This window comes from Phymastichus coffea, unplaced genomic scaffold (assembly GCF_024137745.1).
Source record: "Phymastichus coffea isolate CEN01 unplaced genomic scaffold, Cenicafe_Pcof_1.1 PCOF00004, whole genome shotgun sequence".
NCBI classification, from domain to species: domain Eukaryota; kingdom Metazoa; phylum Arthropoda; class Insecta; order Hymenoptera; family Eulophidae; genus Phymastichus; species Phymastichus coffea.
The window spans coordinates 10890468-10911557 of NW_026706815.1; the positions used below are offsets into that span (position 1 = coordinate 10890468).

General features: G+C 30.0%; 1 protein-coding gene across 3 annotated transcripts in view; it reads left to right on the forward strand.

The window, feature by feature from the left end:
* LOC131666766 (dystonin) overlaps nt 1–21090 on the forward strand; it is a 540494-nt gene that overhangs the window by 219721 nt on the left and 299683 nt on the right. The window contains exons 1-2 of one of the 3 annotated variants that reach the window (XM_058939680.1): nt 11570–12053; nt 12239–12429. The exons of the other annotated variants lie outside the window; for them this stretch is intronic. Of the exons in view, the coding sequence (XP_058795663.1) occupies nt 11885–12053; nt 12239–12429 (360 nt within the window). The 5' untranslated portion in view covers nt 11570–11884. Of the gene's footprint in view, nt 1–11569; nt 12054–12238; nt 12430–21090 lie in introns of those variants that run through there. 3 annotated transcript variants of the gene reach the window in all.

A 21090-nucleotide genomic window follows, 5' to 3' on the forward strand; every position in this document is an offset into this window, starting at 1 on the left:
CTATTTATGAGTAGTGTGTATTAGTAATCTTAGCTGACAAACATATTAATAACAAATCAACTGAGAATCCTGTAACTGTATTGTCTGTCACTGTATCCTGTACTGTATCAGTACACTGATTGATAAATGATTATTTAAGATTTAAAAAATAGTATTCTTAATTAAATCGTGTTAATTAATTAATCAATTAATTAGTAATGACTATTATAATCAACTATATATTTCAAGACATTGAAATTATACGAACAAGTAAAATAAATTATATTTATAATTTTCAATAATCGAATTCATCAAAACTTTATAAATAACTTATAGATATATTTAGATATATATAGAAACTTTATAAATAACTCATAGATATATTATAAGGTTGTAATTGAATAATGGAACGGTCCTATCTATGAGCTAGTTTATTATATCACTGAATAACCGCACCCGTCAAACGCATCTATCCGTTTACTTAAATCAGCACATTAAACGGCGCCACCTCACCGACTATTCGATTGTACTCGTATTAGTACAGGAGTCTACATAATTTCATAACCAAATAAGGAGCGTGACGTCACAAAGTAATAGATATAGATATAATGATTTTTGTGATTTGAGAAAAATATGTTAATTAGATGTAATTTTGATATAACAAAGTATTTCTTATATAGATTTTAGTACGTAGATTTAGAATATAGTAATACGAATCGCGTTAAATTATTAAATAATAATGAATTTTAATATGCAAAGTTAATTTATTTATTACGCTAAAAATATGAATTATTAGAAAAATGGAAATAGTCCATATGCAAAATGAATAACTAAAGAACATGAGTAAGAATTGGTTTCATTAATAACAGTTTAATAATAACTGTTATTAATAAATAAGCAATTAATAATTTATTTAAACAATAAGTTGTATATAGAACGAAAGCGTTAAATTTATACTTAATAATGATAGCTTTATAATTTATAAATCTTAGATAATAAATTTAGTAATTGCGTTATAGGATTATAGAAAAAACCGTTACAAATATGAAAATTTGTTATAATTCAAATGTTATTAACTAATTTGAATATTTCTTTTTAGAAATTACTTCTAACATTAATAAACAATAAAGCTATGTAAAAATTTAATAATTTTCTATTGTAAATATTGTAATATTGCATTAATTAACGTTATTAGTTAATAACTTTTGACGACACTATTTGCGATAATTGTAAATTACACTAAATCGACAAATAACTAATTTCGTAAAGTTCACATGTGTTGAAAGTTCAATATTGATGTTTATTTACTTGTAAATTAAGAAAATTCATTTCACAAAATTCGCGAATGTTTCTCAAATATTCGAAAACTTCTCGAAGAAAACGCTCCTGCGAAAATAGGCGGGAAAATCTGTGTATAAATACGCCCACTATTGCACAGGCTGGTATTCACTTCTAGCCTTGCAAAGTGAGCGCATGAGTCTGAATAAACTTGGCTAATACCTAAGTTCTTTCTCTCATTGTGATTAACTAAGCAAGACTTTTCCTTTCCTATAATTCGAGCTCAACTTATAGAACATCTCGCGCTATAAGAAACTTGGGTCGAATTATATCCTATTCTAGGAAGACTTTAGCTTTGCTCATGGGACAATTCGCACCATAAGAAACTAGGGCATAGTCTGACTTTCCTGGAAACCTCATTCATATTTGCATATATTTGATTTTTCAATTTATTATTATTAGCTTATATTTGATTTATCTATTTATTTTATTGACAAGTAGAGTAGATTTATTAGAAACAAATTCTTACTCATTAGCGCAACTAGATACGAGAGTACAAATTATTTATAAGTGATACGAACATCACAATAAACGAAACTGAGTGTACCAGGCACATTTTTATGTCTAACGAAAAAAATCTCAAATTATTAATGAAGTTTAAGAAAATTGTAACATTCTATATTAATGTTTTGAGATATATATTCTATTGAAAAACTTGAAAATATTTCTTCAAAATATAATACAAATAGTTTACGAGATAATACGTATAAGTTATTGTTGACTCAGTTATATTGAGAGAAATGACCTTACAGTAATGTAGGTATGTTGTTATTTTTTTGCTGAGTAATGATAATACTTAATGTACAATAAATAATAATAAGAAATCGTATGCTACTTAATCTAAGATTCACAATTGGTCTTTATGTCACATTGCATACATGTTTTAATCAACTTTACAAAATGTATTAAAATTTTAACAAAAATTACTATAAAAAAATGTAAATGAGTGAAACAATTGCTTTATGGCAAGTTTTAACATGATTTAATCAAAGATTACAATTATTTGTAATAAATTTTGTGATCAGATGATTATAAAAATTGCTATAATATATCATGAAAAATACTATTTTTCACAATAAAATTTAAGCTGATAAAATTTTCAATAAAACGTAAGTAATTTTACTATAGTATAGCAAACAGTTCTTTCATGAAAGCTAATAGATCTTTTATTATTGTTCTCAATGTTTTTTCACAAAATTTTTGCATAGATTACTAGGTAACATAGCTAGAAAAGGTAAATTATATTATCTGTTTTATTGTTATATAGCAAGCTTTAATATATAAGAATTCTACAGCGTGCCATTAATATTGTCACGTAGGTTGAGTTTTATTCTACGCCGACAGTCTACGTGCTTCGAAGATTGAAATATCGTGAATACTCCTTATTGAATAAAACTTGCAACAATTTTAAGTAGAATATAATTTCATTTTTTTTTAATGTAAAGTGATGGTTGGTTCATCAAATTTAAAAATGTAACATCTTCAACAATTAACGTTATAATTCAAATTCACAATTAATCGAGTATCTTTTTCATTTGAAATCCATACCAATAAGAATTATTTTATATTAAGTAAATTTTGTTACCATTTGCTAGTAATATTTACTATGGTAAAGAATAATTATCTAACAATTTTTCAGTAAAATTTTTTTTTGTAAATTTTACTACGTGAAATAGTAATTTTACCTATAAAACAAGTATATCGCTCTTTAACTATGTTTTTTTATAATTTTTGCTACAATTTTAATAAATGTTATAATGTTATTTCTCTTTATGTATTAAATAAGAATTAAGAAATACAAAAAATTGAAACTTTTAGATGGTATAAGAACATTAATGTAGGAACCATTTAGAAAACTGATTAGTATTAATGATAATTTTTAAAATAAATAAAAAAAAAATTCATGCAGCACTTTTCACTTTAATCCACTTTTGTTATAAATAATAAGTTGATTTTTTATCGATTACGGAAATGAAAAGCATTATGACATTATTAAATTATAACAATTTTCTTTTCAACATTGGTAATGAATAATTATTCAGAACTACATCATGCGTAACGGTATCTGTCACATAATGAATAATAATAATAATAATAAAAATAATAATAATAATAATAATAATAATAATAATAATAATATTTGTTAAACTGCCCAGGTCAAAGTAATGTGATAAACAGTACCGAGCTAGTGTCGAGCATACAGGGAGAACTAAAATAAATAATAATAATAATAATAATAACAACAACAACAAGAATGATAATTCTGTGTAAATTATTGATCTATAATATAAATATCAATAGACGTAGAATGGTTTCTTACGAAACACCAAATATAACCGTAGTTATACCACTGATGCAATCACAAAACTTAAACGTGAAATTAAACTGTCGAATATTTTACGGTTGTTACAATATTAATTTCGCTTACAGAAAACTATGTTCGGCTCAACGTTTAGCAAAATTTGCCTACTGAAGGTCCCTCTGTATCTATATTCAGCACACCAAAACATAGAAATTTCGTCTCCCTAATTTCGTCTTGGGTATACGAGGTGTGTTCAAAAAGTAACGAGAATTTTTAAATTTCGCGGGTTTGGAGAGTCCGCTTGTATAAAATTTTTTTTTATTATGTTGGTACACATGCCCCTGAAATACGATAAAATTTTCAGCAATAATCATTGCTTACTTTTTAAGTGGCAGTCGCTAACGTTAGACGTGTTTTTCGAGCTCAGCGATTTTCGTTTATGAAAAAAAATGGATCAAAGAATTTGTATTAAATTTTGCGTAAAAAATGAAATAAAGTGTAGTAAAGTTTGTCAAATGTTAACAAAGGCATATAGTGAGTCTGCTATGAGTAAAGCAAGGATTTATGAGTGGTATAAGCGTTTCCAAGATGGACACGAAAACGTTGAAGATGACGAACGACCCGGACGCCCAAGCACATCAACAACCGATGAAAACGTGAAAAAAGTGAAAGAAATGGTTATGAACGATCGCCGAATCACAATCAGAGAAGTCGCTGATGATGTTGGCATATCAGTTGGCTCATGCCATCAAATTTTTTCGAATGTTTTGGGTATGAAACGTGTGGCAGCAAAATTCGTTCCAAAATTGTTGAATTTCGAACAAAAACAGCGGCGAATGGAAGTTGCTCAGGAGTCGCTAAATGAAGTCAATAACGATGCAGAACTACTAAAACGTGTTATAACAGGTGACGAAATATGGGTTTACGGATATGATGTCGAAACTAAGGCTCAATCGTCCCAGTGGAGGCATTCTGGATCGCCAAGACCGAAAAAGGCTCGACAAGTGCGGTCGAATGTGAAGGTTATGCTCACTGTGTTCTTCGATTTTAATGGCATAGTGCATTATGAATTCTTGCCACAAGGTCAAACAATCAATAAGCAGTACTACCTACAAGTTCAACGTCGTTTACGTGAAGCAATCCGAAAAAAACGCCCGGATTTGTGGCAAAACAATTCATGGCTTTTGCACCACGATAATGCGCCTGCTCACACTTCATTGCTTGTTCGTGAATTTTTGGCCAAAAACGAAACTGTAACGATGCCTCAGCCTCCATATTCGCCAGATATGGCTCCATGTGACTTTTTTCTATTTCCAAAAATAAAGAGAACATTGAAAGGCCGTCGTTTTACAAGCATAGATGACATTAAAAGCGAATCGCTGAAAGAGCTAAAAGCTATTACAAAGATCGAGTTTCAAAAGTGTTTCGAGGATTGGAAAAAGCGTTGGCATAAGTGTATTGTATCCGAAGGGGACTACTTTGAAGGCGACAACATTAATGTAGATGAATAAATAAATATTTTTTTCATAAAACGAAAATTCTTGTTATTTTTTGAACACACCTCGTATATAATAACCCTGCTAAAACAAGGACATTCAACCGGATTGAAAATCCAATTCGCTTTGAGTCTATTTCTGAATCCTACAATTAACAATTGAAATTCATTAAAGTAGAATGAATCTTAATTCACTTTAATGTTTTTTATCCTGAAATTAATTTTACATATTATAATAATTAATTTCAGGATGGAAAGATATTAAAGGGGATTCAGATCGATTCCAGTTTGATAAATTTAAATTATTATTTGTAGGATTCAGAAATAGACTCGAAGCGGATTGGATTTTAAATCCGGTTGAATGTCCTTGTTTTAGCAGGGAACGTGGAAAAAGTATATGATTTGATAATTTAGTATTTTACACTTGCATTTACTTAATAGTAGCTCTCTTTTTCAAGCCGATTATTCAAAAATAATTTTAAAACTTTTAATTTTGATCACAAACATTGACTTTCAATTTTTTAGCTAAACTAATAGGTTAACATAGGTTAATTTTACGATGAAGAGCAAAATTTCTAATGAGGGACCTTCACCAGTTGCAATGATAATATCTCGATTTTAATTATTTGGTTGACTCGTTTGAATATCTTGTCTGTAGCTTGAATGAAATTGAACGAGCCGGATGTATCGAATGCTTTTTCCTAAATGTTTGTATCCTTTTTTCCACACATTGTTAGTGTTTCATACTATGCTGTATTTGTTATTCGTTACTTTTTACTTGGTATTGGATGAGGTTCATAAGAAAATAAAGATAAATCAGATATCGGACAATGCCTTACTGAACAATTTTTCGCAAATTATAAACAGACCGACATTTAAGCTGGTAGGGGAGACCCGGGCAAGACGAACACTCCCTATTATTTTGAGATTGGTTATAGCGAATGTTATCAAAATATAGACGTATATTCTCTAGGTTTTATGAGTACAAATGACAGTCTATGCGCGGTGCTTGCGGCAAAAACACTGTCTGTAAACCAGCAGTGCTTATATTTGATGATCGGCTTACGACTTTGGTAAGGTAAGAAAGTGTATCGAATACTCACTATAATCGGTTACAAACTTAGGAAATATTATAAAATTACTTAAATTACTCGTATTTAATAGATTTATAATCTAAAATTGCGATTAACGTTTTTTTAACAGTGTTTTTTGTATTACAAGTTATGTAGCATGTATCGGGCAAGACGGACATCTCTCAAATTCAATTTTATTTGTTTTAACAATAATTTATTGAATAATGTACTTATTATTTTATGATAAAATAAAAAAACCGACTTTTTTGTCATGTTATCAATTGTTTATTGAGTTTTTTTAAAACATCATTTTTTAAGTAATTTTTTCAAAATTTTAGAATTTAATATGTAAAAAAAATTCAATTTACTTGTTTAAATAATTTGTCACTATTTAAATTTGGTCCTATTTATCATATTTTTTGTCCATTTTGCTCAAAACAAAAACATAAACTGAAACGTAAACAAATTCATTTATTGTCATATAAACCATTATCTCCTAGGATGTCCGTCTTGCTCGGCAATTTTTGAAGTGCTCCAAAGTTTACAAAATTTTTATTAATTTATTGTGTAAGTAAAAATTTTTTTCATGTATGTAATTACATATATATGTTGGTTTTCGTGTCTACTTTGAATTAAAAAATATAATAGTACATATTTTTTTATTATTCACTTCCTTTTTATGCAATTTTTCTTTAAGGTGTCCGTCTTTCTCAGGTCTCTCCTATGAGTTTCCTCTTCGATTTTAATATTAATTTGTAAAGACCTATTTCTTTTTTAGTATTAATTTTCAAGACAATTCTATCTTGCCTTACTTAGGTTGCAAACTCATATGAATTAGCGTGCAGAATAAATGACGCGATGAGCTAATAAAGCAGGTGTAAGTTTCGCTTCCGGATATCATCGATTTTCATCCTATTATCTTATGATATTATTACTATAAATTCTCCCGTACTTGAATAAGAGTAAGATCACAGATTGATACTTTGATCTGCGATTGAATCCGCCTCTTATAAAAATACCCCTCTTATAAAAACGAGAACCAGACAAAGTGAAGCCAGTTTATTCGTAAGCTGATTGGCTGAAAGATAATCACGTGTTCGGCTGTTCTGGGCTATTATATATAGGTATATGTTATGTATGCTCATGAAATATTAGCGTCAATTTCCATAGATAATTTAATGTTTGAAAAGTGCATCAATATAGTGAGCATGAATTTCATATGAATCAATCGTTTTAATTATACTAACCTCAAAATGATACCCACCTGATACCTCAGTAGAGAAATTACTTAAATTTCGCTTTATCTGAAAGTTTAACTTTAAATAAACAAAGTTAACCATAACAGATATAAATTGACAGATTATCGCGATAAAATATTGTAGTTTCGGCTTTATTACGTTACGTAAATTATTAGACTTTTTTTGAAAAAGCACTAATTACAACTGTGAACGTTCTATATTGAAGTATATTATTTACGTCATGACGGATATGATTATAGAAAACTATAATGTTTTTAGAACTTGCAATACATTTGTTATCTTGTTTTAAACTTTTGAATCATGATTTTTCAACACAGAACTTGGGATGATAAAAACTTAAAATGTCATTGATAAAATTTTGAAATCATGATTATATTTATTTATCATTAAATAATATTGTTGGCTATATCTCATACCAAATAAAGAAATTTTTTTTTATTTATTTAAGCAAATTGAACCCTATTGGGTTATTTTGCTAAGAAGTACATAAAGATTAATATAATTAGCGTATAATATATATAGTACAAAAATGTACATAGCTAGGTTACAATCATTTAAGTATTTACATATAGTGAGAGCGATATTAGCATTTATATTGAATAAAAGTACAGTGCTAGAAGATGGAAGGAATATATTAGAGCGTTGGAGATTTTAATATATTAAAGTTTTAAAATTTGATTATTTTAAACTATTAAAATCGCTCTCACCAATCCCAACCTCAATGTAAACATTTTCACCGATTCTCTTAATGCGCTGCTATCCCTTAAAAATATCAATTTCAACATTAAAATCAATCCTTATTTACTTGAAATTAAAAGAAACCTAATCGAATTCCAGACGAAAATTATTACTAACAGTAAACTTCAACTTTTATGGATACCAGCTCACTCAGGAATACAGGGTAATGATAATGTTGATTGTCTAACCAAAAATGCAACAGAGTTAACAGCTAACGCCGATATTAAAATACCTTTCACCGACCTTAAAATGTATATAAAAAAAAGTTCGATCCTTAATACCAACGAAATTATAAAGGAGGAAGGTACATATAAGGGCATTCACTTTTTCTCTTACTTTCACAATAACAAAGCCAAACCTTGGTTCTCTGGTCTTAACCTGCCGCGTAAAGTTATCACTACAATCAACCGCTGTAGGTCCAATCACTATAACTTAAAAGCTTCACTCAACAAAATTAATTTATGCCATGATACTACTTGTGACTGTGGCTACAAAGTGCAAGATCTTGATCATGTTCTATGGCAATGCCCTTTATATGATACACAAAGAATCAACTTCATTCAAATAAAGAAATATTTAATGCATATTGAATTTTTGAATGTTCTATTTCGCCAATCAAAATGTGATCTATATTTGTGCTTAAAAATGAATGTAAAGAAAAAAAGGAGCGCGCTAAGCGCACTAAACACCTCTAGTGAGTATAAAACGGTGAAAAAGATGTGATGTATCACATTACAGTACTATCTATAGCTATGATTTTTTAAACGTGTAAAACCAGACGGTTGAGGAAATACGAGTAGTGTGGAAGAAATCTTGATATTCAATTAGAACTAGGACAATGTAAGTCGGATTGACAGATGAAAAAGATTGACAATGAAAGTAGAGGCGGAAAAAAGAAGTGAAATAAACGGCTGGTGGCATTTGGCTGTGGCGTATTTGTGGAAGATACATTTTAGTTGGTATTTAAAGGAGTGTTTTCATGTCATTTTATATGCTGACGCCTTCACTGCTCTCTAGAGACAGCGACCAAGTGCCAAGTAGTCAAATAATAGGCAACTAAGCAAGATTATGTATAAAGTTATAATTTCGTTAGTCAAATTGAGCAGACGGCTGCTTTTGTTGGTCAATAATATATTTAATTAACGCGTGGGTCCAGCATCTGAGTGTAACTCGGAGTTATAAGTGGAAGGCCACACGAGAATGAATTTAGAGTCACATGTCAGACCTGGCAGTTCAATAACTGAATTATATTGTCTTGTAGAAATACACTGCTATTGTAAGAAACGAATAACGACTCAAGTGATCACTAAATCGAATTTGTATCAGCGTTTATCTTACGTCAAATTCACGTTGGAGCTTATCTGATAGTTCATGATTATACTCATACTGTTTTGGGTGCACATCTTTCAATTATAGTTTTGAGCCTCTCTTGCTACTACGCGAATATCACGAGCAGTGTTCGGTTCAATAATTTAGTCGGCGTAAGCTGTTGAATCTACTCTCACTTGTCACGACGATTTTCAACATCAGTTAAGAATTGTAACATATCAGCATTGAAAACACCCAAGCAAAATAGTATATTTATGAATCTCTATCGTTAAATTATTTATTTTCCTTTTGTCCTTTGACTTTGTTCTTATATTTTTCCCAAATCAATCAAAGACTCAGAATTATTTCGTATTCAATTACATTGGAATAACTCAACTGTTTATTTTTCTATTGAGTAACCATTCACTGTTGAAGCTTAATGACAATCGCTAGTCAATTTGCAATTGACCGCAAACACCGCCACCTACACTGAGCCCTGACCAACTGCCGTAGCATTAGCGATTAACCAAAACGAACTTCTGCAAGATTTATTTACTAAAATAACCAGGAAGAGGTAAATATGTTTATTTGAATTTTATGTCCTCTCTCTCTCTCTCTTTCTCTCTCTCTCTCTCTCTCTTTCTCTCTCTCTCTCTCTCTCTCTCTCTCTCTCTCTCTCTCTCTCTCTCTCTCTCTCTCTCTCTCTTCCTCGCTTTATTTTATTTTATTTTTTGATTTTACAAAACATCAATTCCCTCCAACTTCACTATGAAGAAACTACGTGGGTGAGCGATTGATTTATTCATAGTAACGACATTGACTAAACAAAATGTGAATTTACGATAATTTTCCATCGCTTCATTAATATTGATGTCGAAAATAATATGCGTCTTACACTTTTCGACAAAGAGAATAAATATACACATAGTGAAGCACCAGTCAGTCGTACGTTCGAGAAACATTTCAGAACCTCATTTATGTTTAGCGTGTGATATGAATGATGGAATATGCAAATTACAATAATTATTAGAGAAGAAATAGAGTATAATAAAGTGATAGAGAAGTTTGGAAAAATCAAAAAGTGAGAAGTGCGATGTAGTATCCGTGTATTTTTATGCCAGAAAAATGCACGAAACTTATGGATTGTAAATAAAATTAGATAAATGAAATGAAATGAGATCATAAAACAGCTTATATCTAGCAGTTGAATATTATTTTGGTGTTGCAAGTACACGATAATATAAACAGAGGACCGTTATAGCAGAGATGAGCGGTGTAAACGAAGGAAAGTAACGATAACAACGTAAGTGCATTGCTTGTAAACGAAGTAAGTCTTGAAACAGTAGCGAACGAGCTCCGTTTATGGCGAGATCTGGCTGGAAGAATCAGGCAACGAAAAAACTGAATGAGACAGACAGAGGTGGGGGAGGGAGAAAGAGAGAAGGAGAGAGGAAGGAGGCAGGAGGCGAAAACAAAGTTACCGGTGCTGGTTTGCGGCGGTAGGTTCAAATTTGGAATTCGTCCCTCGACTCGCCGTGCCTCGAGCACTACGTAATCGTGCTTCTCGTCATCGCTGTCTCAAGAACAGCACGATCACAAGTGAACGCGAGTGAAGGCACAACTCGAGGTAAAATGTAGAGTGCGCGGAACAGCCAAAGCAACGCGACTCCCACGCACGTCCATCCGGCTCTACCTGAAAATGGACAGCGTGCAAGTACGAGAGCAGCACTGTTGCAGGCATTCATAACTCGAGTGATCGTCGAGTGGGAGTCGAGAGAGAGAGAGAGAGAGAGAGAGAGAGAGAGAGAGAGAGAGAGGGAGAGAGAGAGAGAGAGAGTGCTGCGCAGTTGACCGACACTCCCGCTAGTGCCGCCGCCACTCCTGTTAGGCAGTCGTATAGACACCTGTTGATTTCCAGTTTCACGTACGTAGAGTTGACGTGAGCGTTCTTATCTCCTACAAGTAGTCAGCCATGCGCGAAACGCAGAAGCAGACAGGTGGGGAATACTCCCGGCCCTGGAGACGATTCATGCGATGGCCAGCAGTCGTTTGCTAGCTCGCTAAGTTGTATTAGTACATTTTTTATTGGGACCCACCAGAGCATCACACGCAATATACCAGCTATATAGTCGTCATTCCCTACTTAAAGCCCTCATTGCTCGACCAAGCTTCACCGCACACGTATCACGTTCGATTCTTCTGTTCTTTTGCTCTCGATTTGGTGTATTCGTTTAACTGGGCTGTACTCGATTCTGCTCAGCTCTGACCAATTTTGCTACATAGACGTGTCCGTTATCGTTATATATTGGCCAGGAAGCTCAACGGAACCTAATCAGAGTCATCGCTGTCATAAACAGATCTGACGTTACACCGAGTCAGTGAGAATTATCGAATGTCTGTGTACAAATTCAGCAAAACCGGCAAGCGGCTATTTTGCAAAGCGAGTAGGGAACAACAGGACCCCGACAACGTGCAGTCGATTCAGCTAACAGGAATCGAACGCTCAGCCATGGACTTACAGGCAGTCCACATCAAGCGCAAGCTCTCGACCGAGCTCTTAGGTGAGCCAAAAGTGGATTGAGACCAAGAGGGTTGGTCCGCCTAGTGAGATTTGCTCGCAATCTTTTTGAGCCGCTCGTTCAACTAGAATGATCGTGGCATCGATGAAAGAGGGACTGCGAATCTCGCTAGACTGATTATCCTGAGTGCAGTTTCACGTAGCCTTTAATGGAGAGCGTTTTATTAGGTTCGTCGGTCGAATCTACTAAAACTTCACGCCGATCTGACAATGGAGCACGGCGCATAGTCACACACATTGTTCGTAAAACGACGACTCTGACGCGTGGCGAAGAGGACCGCGTCCAAGAGCACCAGCACGAATCCGTGCAGAAGTTACGGTACCAAAAGGCCACTAGCCACCAGCCCAGTTCAGAAAGGGTAAGCGCCACTCCTACTATTTATCAATTTTCACTCGCTCTATCAAGATACTGCTACCTTCTCATCAAACGAGTCATTTTTTTTTGACGAGAGATGACAAGCCGATTGGCATGTTCATGCAATGCCGTGAGTGCGCCACTAAAGTTGTACTGTTTTGCACCTTTTACATCTCGACAACCTCTCCCTCTTATATTAATATTTGATTCGATATTAATATTATGATATTGAATAAAGTAGCGAAAGAATGACATTTTCTTTTTCTTTATTCGATGGAGCTAAAATGTTATAAAAAGATTAAAATAATCATATGGGTTTGTTTTATTCTTAAGTATTTTTATTTTCAAAATAAATTAGTTTTAATCAACTAAAAATATATTGACACTTAATTTCTACATGTTGCATCGAAAAAATAACGAGCGTATGTGAAAAAGTGATTTCAAATGCTAAAACTCAGTGATTATAAAATAATAAAAATTATACATTTGTGTGTGGTTTAAACATCTTCGTACAAAGCTATTTTTAATTTTTGACAATTAAACTTAAAAGCTGAAATTAAATATAAATTGAATTATGTCATGGCATATTGATAGAAAATTTTTAGTGTCTAAAATAAAGAAATAGATGATTTTTTATTATTTTATGAAACATAACTTTTCAAATTAAAATATGCATAACATTTTTTAGTGAATCACACCTATGTTGAATTAACGTTCTTTTTATTAGATAAATATCTATTTTGAGTGGAAAAATCATTGAGGATGTGTACTAGAATATTTAAAAATCCAAGCTCGTGTAAAACGTAAAATTAAAAAATGAGATAAAGCGAAATTAAGGATGCCTTAAAACTTTGACCATTGGTGTACATATACAGCCAAATCTCATACTTCAAAATTTGTCAATATAGTACTGAACAATTTTTTTTGTGTACTAGGTATACGTACAAATATTAAAAAAAGATTTCCAAAATAAAAAAATAAAACTCATTCTGGCCTCGGTGAATATCTTCATGCCATTTCAAATAACACATTAGTAACGTAATTGTTGTATTAGTAAATGATTTATTTTGATATAATATTTTCCTCTATTCATATTAAACATTTTTAGATCTTTAATTATATTTAATTTATTATTGTAAAGGAACAGATGAGTAAGCCTGTTATGAGTATCTAACTATATGCAATAAGATAGCGAGTATAGAGCCCTCACGAAAGGCTTTTATTTATTCAATTACTTGTACGTTTTATTTTCCGATGTTCCTATCAGTGAAATGAAAGCTGATAAAAAAGTTAAATTGTCCTTTGATTCTCCTTGCTATATATTCTAAAATTAAGTATTTAGATTATACATTATTATGTTTCCAACCAGTATCGGTTTTGTAATTTGTTGTTTTACTTGTAGTTGCATATTTTGTTTTTTTAACATAAATCAGAAGGATGAATGATTTTACTTATTTTTTTTTCTAATTTTGTGAATATAGAATTTTCTTTTATTATATTTCTGAACTCAACATATTCATGCTTTTGTCATAAAAGGTTTGCTATCTCCTCGGGAAGTACAAGTTTGTCATTTTTTATTGCTTATATAGAGAATGTCACGTTATAGTACATTACCGCTGAAAAGTTTAAGCTCACCTCAAATAAGAACTGCAAATTTTTAGTTTTTTTATTTCAGGTTCTATGCATTGTAGATAACGTTTATACGGGTAATTCTAAGATCTTGTAATACTCTTTCAATGTACTGAAAAAAATTGTTTGCGATAAGTATACCTATTTTGTGCATGCACAAAGTTGTAAAATTTTCAAAAATTTTCGGAGCAACTTTGACGGATTGCATGGTAGTCGGAAATAATGATATCTGAGTAAATTTAAAGTCATTTGAAAGACATTTGCTAAAGCTTCAAAATGATTTATCGAATATTATGCTTAATATTTTTTTATGATACGGCAGATGATTTTGTAAAATATTACTATTTTTTTAAATGTTTTGTATTTTAAATACTATGCATCCCACAAAAAAAAAACGGTAAAGAGAAAAAAGGTATATTTTCGAATGGAGAATAAAGTTAGAATAGTTTTATCGCAAAAAAAAATTTTTTGTAATTTATTTTTTATTTTTCTAACAACGTTAAAAGCTCGCGTGCCCTTATAGTTTCTAAGTTCTCATTTGTACAGCAAGAGCATGATTGCTGCGTGACTTTGTTTACTTTCTTAGGACACATAATATTCATACCGAATCTTGCTACATATAATACATTTTCATTCAATTTCAAAATCAATTGTTAAAAAAATGTAATGAAAAGTAAGAAAAATTAGAAATTTTATTTTTGAAATAAAACTATTCTAACTTTATTCTTCATTAAATAACAAACCTTTTTTCTCTTTACTCATTTTTGTACGATGCATAATATTCAAAATATAAAACATTTTTTTAAATAATAATTTTTTACAAAATCATCTGCCGTATCATAAAAAAATATTAAGCATAATATTAGATAAATCAATTTGAAGCTTCAGCAAATGCCTTTGAATGACTTGAAGTTTACTCAGATATTATTTCTGGCTGTTATGCAAGCCGTAAAATTACTTCAAGAATTTTAAAAAATTTTACAAATTTGCGCATACACAAAACAGATAAACTTATCACAAAAAATTTTTTTCGCTTTTGTTTTTAAATACAGTGAAAGAGTATTACAAGACTTTTAAAATTAGCCGTATAAAAGTTTTCTACGATGCATAGAACTTGAAATATAAAACTTAAAATTTGCAGTTTCATTTGTGGTAAGCTTAAACTGTTTAGCGATAGTATAAATCTATTCTTAAATGAAAATTGCCGTTTAATTTTTATACAAAACTCATAATTCTGTTGTAGATTTTGTAAAAAAATAAGTTTAGTTCTCAATCTATAAATTTTCCTGAATAAATATTAGTATACAGATTAAATACAAAATTAATTCAAAAAAAATGTTATTTGAAATATGTAATTTATATGCGTATTAATATTTTAGGAATATAATTTTATATACAAAATTCTTGATGATATCATTATGAGGACAATATGTATATGTTTAAAAAAAATATCATGATCAAACTCGGGATAAAGTAACATGTATCTACCTATGATTAAAAACGTTTCTTAAATCAGTTTCAATTGTTCCTAAAGTTTAAACTTGCACTTTATTAATTTTATTGCAAATAGTAATTTAATAGGAAGTTAACGGCCTTTAAAAATAAATATTCGTTTTCTGATGAATAGAATGTTATATGATTTATATACACTATTTCACCTCTTTATCATAAATAATATTTCTTATTTTGACGAGTTATCAAAAATTATGATTTTCACAGTGAGTTTTAACGATTTTCTTATCAAAATAAAAATTACTTGAGAAATTCTTTCTGGTATGTCTTCAATACTATAAATGGAAGTATTTTCTGTTTCAATGAAAATCGGCTAGGTAGATCTTTTTGAAGATAATAAATGTGAAATTACCAAATTAGTATATTAACGGTTATGCTTTGCCATCAAAGTACATTTATATATAAGGTTCAAAATTTTGTATTTCTATTTTATAAACAAAAGCAAAATACGTTATTGAAACAATTCTTACAAATATTCAAATTTTTTGATTTTCATTTTATATATACTCTATTTATATTTCTATTAAATTTTTATTCCTTTTTCTACTCATCGCACGCCAAGACTATTGTATTTTTCATTGTATATAAATTCTGTATATAATTTGGATGATACGAATTGATCTTATATTTCTCTCAACTAGCCTTGAAATCATGATGAACAAATTGCATTGCTTGTTCTAAATAATAATCTAAACCAACAGTATTTTTTGCACAAAAATCTTTAACATGAAATAAGACAGCATAAACCTTTGGGGTGATTGTTATACCGAAATTTTTATCATTCCCCTTAATTTCGTAATACATCTGTAATAATCAGCATTTAAATATTTTGAGAAACAAGCTTTGACAACAGCATGAAAATCTTTAATTGCTTTAATGAATTTTGAACACTCCGAAGGACAAATACTTTTTGAAACATCTGTTTTTTCCAATAATTATTTACATTTATTACCAATAAATCGAGAACAACCAATGATTTTTCGCAGAACGCGATAAAAATCAGCCTAGTTCAATGTGGTTTTTTCGAAACTTTTCAACGTGTGGTTAAAAATAGTGTTAACCAGACCAATTAAATGGAGATGAAAAAGTGGTATTAAATCTATAATCAACGGTATCGGATTAGACGTTAGAACTTTTCATTATTGGTATATTTGTACTATTTATATAATTTTTTGTATTTTTTTTATATCCGCCATCTTTCTATCAATTAGTATATTATATATTTTTCAATATTTCCAATAGTTCTAAAAGTTCCACATACATCTAGTTTATATTTATGCGCAAAGAAATTATCCAAGTTATGACGCTTGTTAGATAATTTTCTTTTCAAATTTTGCTTGATTATATTTCTGCGACTTATAGCTGTTTGAAAGTAATTTGCAATCCAAAATTTATTCCTTTGACTCAAATTTAAATCCAATTGCATTTTTCCATTATATGAGGTAGTCACCACATTATTCAAAAATTTTATTAATATTCATGTTAGTTGGTTTATCTCTAAGATTTGAAAGTTCAACGAAGTCAGATCTTGTTTTCGTTTCATGATTTAATGTTTTTTGTATATTCAACAAAGCAGATAAAAGAACATATTCTGTAACTTTCGGAATCGAGTTTTTGAAAATATGCTCAAGATTAAGCTCACGTTAACTGGAATGACATTTACGTGGTAAGATGCACATCTTTATTCACTTACGTTTGCAGAATTTAGTAAAGAATTCCTTATACAACAAAAACATATCAAAATAAATATAATACGAGTAAAAATTCTAACGACTCATGCTCATTACGATAAGTATGATTATCCTACTTATTAAATGAGATTGACTGTGAAGTAAAGTCATTTTATTCATGATCTGATTGGCTGATAGATGGTCATGTGGTATGACGTATCATGTACACGCATATGACCAAATCTCAGGAAGTTTCTAATTTTAAGAAAAAACATATCAATTTGTTAATTTTGAGTGCACATGTACCAAAATTTTTTTCCATATTTCTGATAACGTATAATGTGAAAAAAAATTATGTTCCTAATTTTTCCACCAATGCTGAAAAAGTTATAAAATATTATTTCGACCGGTTAAATTTACGGTACACCATATTGCCTTTACGCTCATTGAATGTACAAAATCATGCAAATTTATTAGATTGAATAGTTTATTTATGTAAAAAGACCCACTCTAGCTAAATTCGAGGTCAAAAAATACAATCGACTGTAAAAGGTCCATTTATGATCTAATGGACTGCAAAATAAAATAATATACGTCAACTTTATTATGTAATAACAAAATAATTTTATTAACAAAATATGTAACAAAATATATAACAAAATCTGATTTTTACTAATCAACGTTTTTTATCCTAAATAATATTATGTCGCTTATTTACAGTGTTTTTTATTAGAATTTTTTTTTTCGTTTCTTTTGTTTACATCTGTTTTATTAGCACGTTTTTTCACATTGGTAACTCTTCTTGTATTTACAGATTTTTTGTTACCGTTTTTTTTTTTCTATTTGTTTTCTGTGAAGTATGTTTGTTGCCATCCTGAAAAGACCAGCTTCCAGTTTTTAACGGAAAATGATTACACGGCATATTACACAGACCATTGAAAATGCAGTATGAACAAGTTAATTATTGAAAAAATAATTTGCTTTTTTGTTCTTTTATCCATATCATTTGAAAAATTTTTAATGTGTTGGGTACTGCTTTCAATTTTATTTTCAGGAACAAATCAACATGTTTTATATCTTCTTCAGAAATAATAAAAGTTTTCACCACTGTGTTTCGTTGCGTCACAATATTTAGTATATCTTGCGCTGATAAGACGTCTTTACCATTTGCAACTTCTCGATCATATACATTTTTTATTGTACCACCAACCCCATCAGCGCTGCTTTTACCATGTCCTGGTGTCGTATAGTTTCACGTAGCGTACTGAAGATTAGAAGTATTGTAAAAATGTTGAAATAAAAAGAAATTTGTTTTCTTCTTGTATTGTGTAGTTGGCCCATCACTTTGAAAATGAAAAATTGTTATCCTTGGTAAAGCACTTTTTATAGATTGTAGAATGGGGGTCAGGTGAGCCCAAATAGTTGATGGATCGTGTCTTAAACTTTCTGAAATCGTGCAGAAAGATACACATTTAATTACACCTGATTCTAAATCTGTATAATAATATGTACCTGTATGTAATGTGATCTGTTTTTTTGATGCACCAAAATGTGCGCTTTGAATGGCATTGGCATATTTATATAAATAATTTTACGAGAAGTCAATAACTACGAAAATTTCATTTATTTAAAAATTTTTTTTTATAGAAGAAATACATTTGTACTGATGATTTGCATCATATGCATGTTTTAAAAAATCAGGTATACTACAATTTACGTCTTTAATTAATTCATCAGTAGTACATAGAATTTTTTCTCTTGATGTTATTTTAACTTTGAAAGTCTTATTTTTTATCTAATTCTTTCAACATTTCACGTGTTATCCATTTATATTAAAATGTCTCCTCATGACAATTAGTAGAAGCAATGTTTTTCTGTTTACAAACAGGACAACTACCGTACATGCAATCTTTACTATCGCTATCACAACACCGAGAAATAATAAATTTGCTTAATGATTTGCTCTCAATTAATTTTAGATGTGCCAATTTTTCCAACAAAAGTGCCATATTAGTGTGCGTTTTACACATACAAGTATCTCTTGATATAATTTCTCTAGATATAACTCAAAAAGGTCTCAACCGATAAAAAGTAGCTCGTGACATTTTAGTAGGAGACACTTTTTTATATTTCTCATACAAAGCATCGACAGTATCTAGTAAGAATCTTTTTCTTTTTTTCAGACCATTTTTCGTAATTGTATCATTACTACCAGGTGCCAATGCTGAATTGTCGTCTCTTTCAAACAATTGCGTAACACATTCAGTAATGAGCTTAATCTTGTTTTCTTTATTAATATTGTTTCGTTGAAAAATTACAGATTTTCTATTCGCAAATTTTTGTTGATCATAATAACTAACTAATTCGGAAGTTTTCTTCATTTGCCGATACTTTTTTGTAATTTTTCCAGAACATGTTAATTGAGCAAACAGAGATTTTTCTTTTTCAGTTGTCAAATTCTCTTTAATCACTGTCAGCTGTTTTTGCAATAGTTCGTGCTCTATCAATTTTTCTTTTATACACTTTTCTCCATTATTCATGATTTTTTTAACATTATTTTGTACATCACCCTCAGTTTGCTGCATAGTTTTTTTAACTGTCTGTAATATTTTTTTTTTCCATAAATTAATAGTTTTATTTTTATCTTTTATAATATTATATAACTTTTTTATTTCTCTGCGTAATCTTAACTGTCTTGCTTTAATTGTATTTATTTCCTTTCTCTTTTTAAGATCATTACAGTTATTCACTTTACAGGGCGATGACAAACATTCAGGCATAGTATTACTATATGGAGTTTCGCGAGTTTCCAAGTTGGTCTGATAATACAATTTATCGCTAAAATTGTTGTTTAAAAAAAACAGTTACAACATTTTAACAATTAATTTTCTATGTAGAATTATGATATAATATAATACTTTCTTTTACTTTACCTTATAACTTCAATTTCATTTTCAAATATTACATTTGGCAAAGGTTCTGTACAAAACTTATCAGATGCAACATCAATTATTATGTCACGTTTTGCTAGCACATTATTTTTCTCGTTATTTCTAGTTTCTCCACTAAAATTTTGACGAGTTATTCTTTTCTGTTCATTGTTAATATTAACACTAAATACAAATTTTATAAAGAATAATTAATATTAATTAATTAAAGAAACATAGAATAATAGTTAAATACTATCATAGTTAAAATTTAATACCTATTAATTCTAGATTTTTTTTGATAGCGTCTGATTACTATTTTTCTGTTTAATATCATCATTGTATTTTTGCTTTTGATTCAATTCAAATGCTTTTTTTATTGCAGCATCTGCACGTTTTTTCGACACATATTGTCTTTTTTTAAGCTCCAATTCATCTATAAATATTTTATACAAAATAATTAAAAGTTTTTGTAAGTATATTTTAAAATTTTATTATTGCTTTAAGTTAACTACTAGAAAAATACTGAATACTAACCCATTGTTGAAAAGCAGAAATAATTGATCACAAATTGTCACTAATTACTGATAATAATATCACTAATACTGCTGGAAAGCCTTTTCTTACACTCGAAGTTTTTTTTACTCATCATAAACTCTTAATTTAATTTTGGTCTCAGTACTACTAACGTACTTTTCCATGGTATGAAAAATTAAACTTCTGCAGCAAAGGTCGCTCTCGAAATGATGTTTCCTAATATTTATGTGTGCACGAGCGAGTATAGACATCAGTATATGAGCCGTTTATTTTGAAAGTGACCTAACTCCGTTTTTCAATTTTCTGCCGCTTACAATGGTTACATGTACAACTTCATGTTATTTATCAGTGACGCACTTCAGATTGCTTATATTCAGAGAAAATAATACA